Source organism: Antrostomus carolinensis, unplaced genomic scaffold (genome assembly GCF_000700745.2).
Source record: "Antrostomus carolinensis isolate BGI_N321 unplaced genomic scaffold, ASM70074v2 scaffold49979, whole genome shotgun sequence".
Lineage (NCBI taxonomy): Eukaryota > Metazoa > Chordata > Aves > Caprimulgiformes > Caprimulgidae > Antrostomus > Antrostomus carolinensis.
In genome coordinates this window covers 2,785-3,128 of record NW_010338852.1, presented here as the reverse complement: position 1 = coordinate 3,128, position 344 = coordinate 2,785, and the positions used below count along the sequence as shown (strand labels likewise).

Below are 344 nucleotides of genomic sequence, written 5' to 3'. Positions count from 1 at the left end.
ATCTTAAAGGTCTTTTCCAACCAAACAACTCAATGATTCTGTGATTGCAGTCGAAGGAGCCCAGCGCTGACCAGCCACGTGCTCTGCGTTACACAGCAGCTGCCACTGTCACCTCACTCCAGGACATTTCAGCACTTGGGTCAGAAAAAACTCAAGCAGCTTATCTGGGTGTTCACTCTGGCCTAGGGGAGCCTGGAGTAGCACAGGGAAGGGCAGACCCTCTCCCTCAGCCCTTACCGTTCTTCTCATGGATCTGAACCAGGGACTTGTAGGACTGTTGTGCTCTTGTCAGGCTGTACTGGTTCTGCAAGGGAAGCCAGAGAGACTGTCAGCCCCGCTGGGAG

The 344-nt window shown here is 53.8% G+C and overlaps 1 protein-coding gene across 1 annotated transcript in view; it reads right to left on the bottom strand.

The window, feature by feature from the left end:
• Window positions 1–237: 237 nt before the first annotated feature.
• Window positions 238–344, bottom strand: part of LOC104530911 (ubiquitin-conjugating enzyme E2 Q1) — a gene marked incomplete at both ends in the record, with an annotated part of 2,284 nt that continues 2,177 nt past the window's right edge. Inside the window, one exon of the mRNA XM_010175641.1 lies at window positions 238–304. Within this exon, the coding sequence (XP_010173943.1) occupies window positions 238–304 (67 nt within the window). The remainder of the gene's footprint in view (window positions 305–344) is intronic.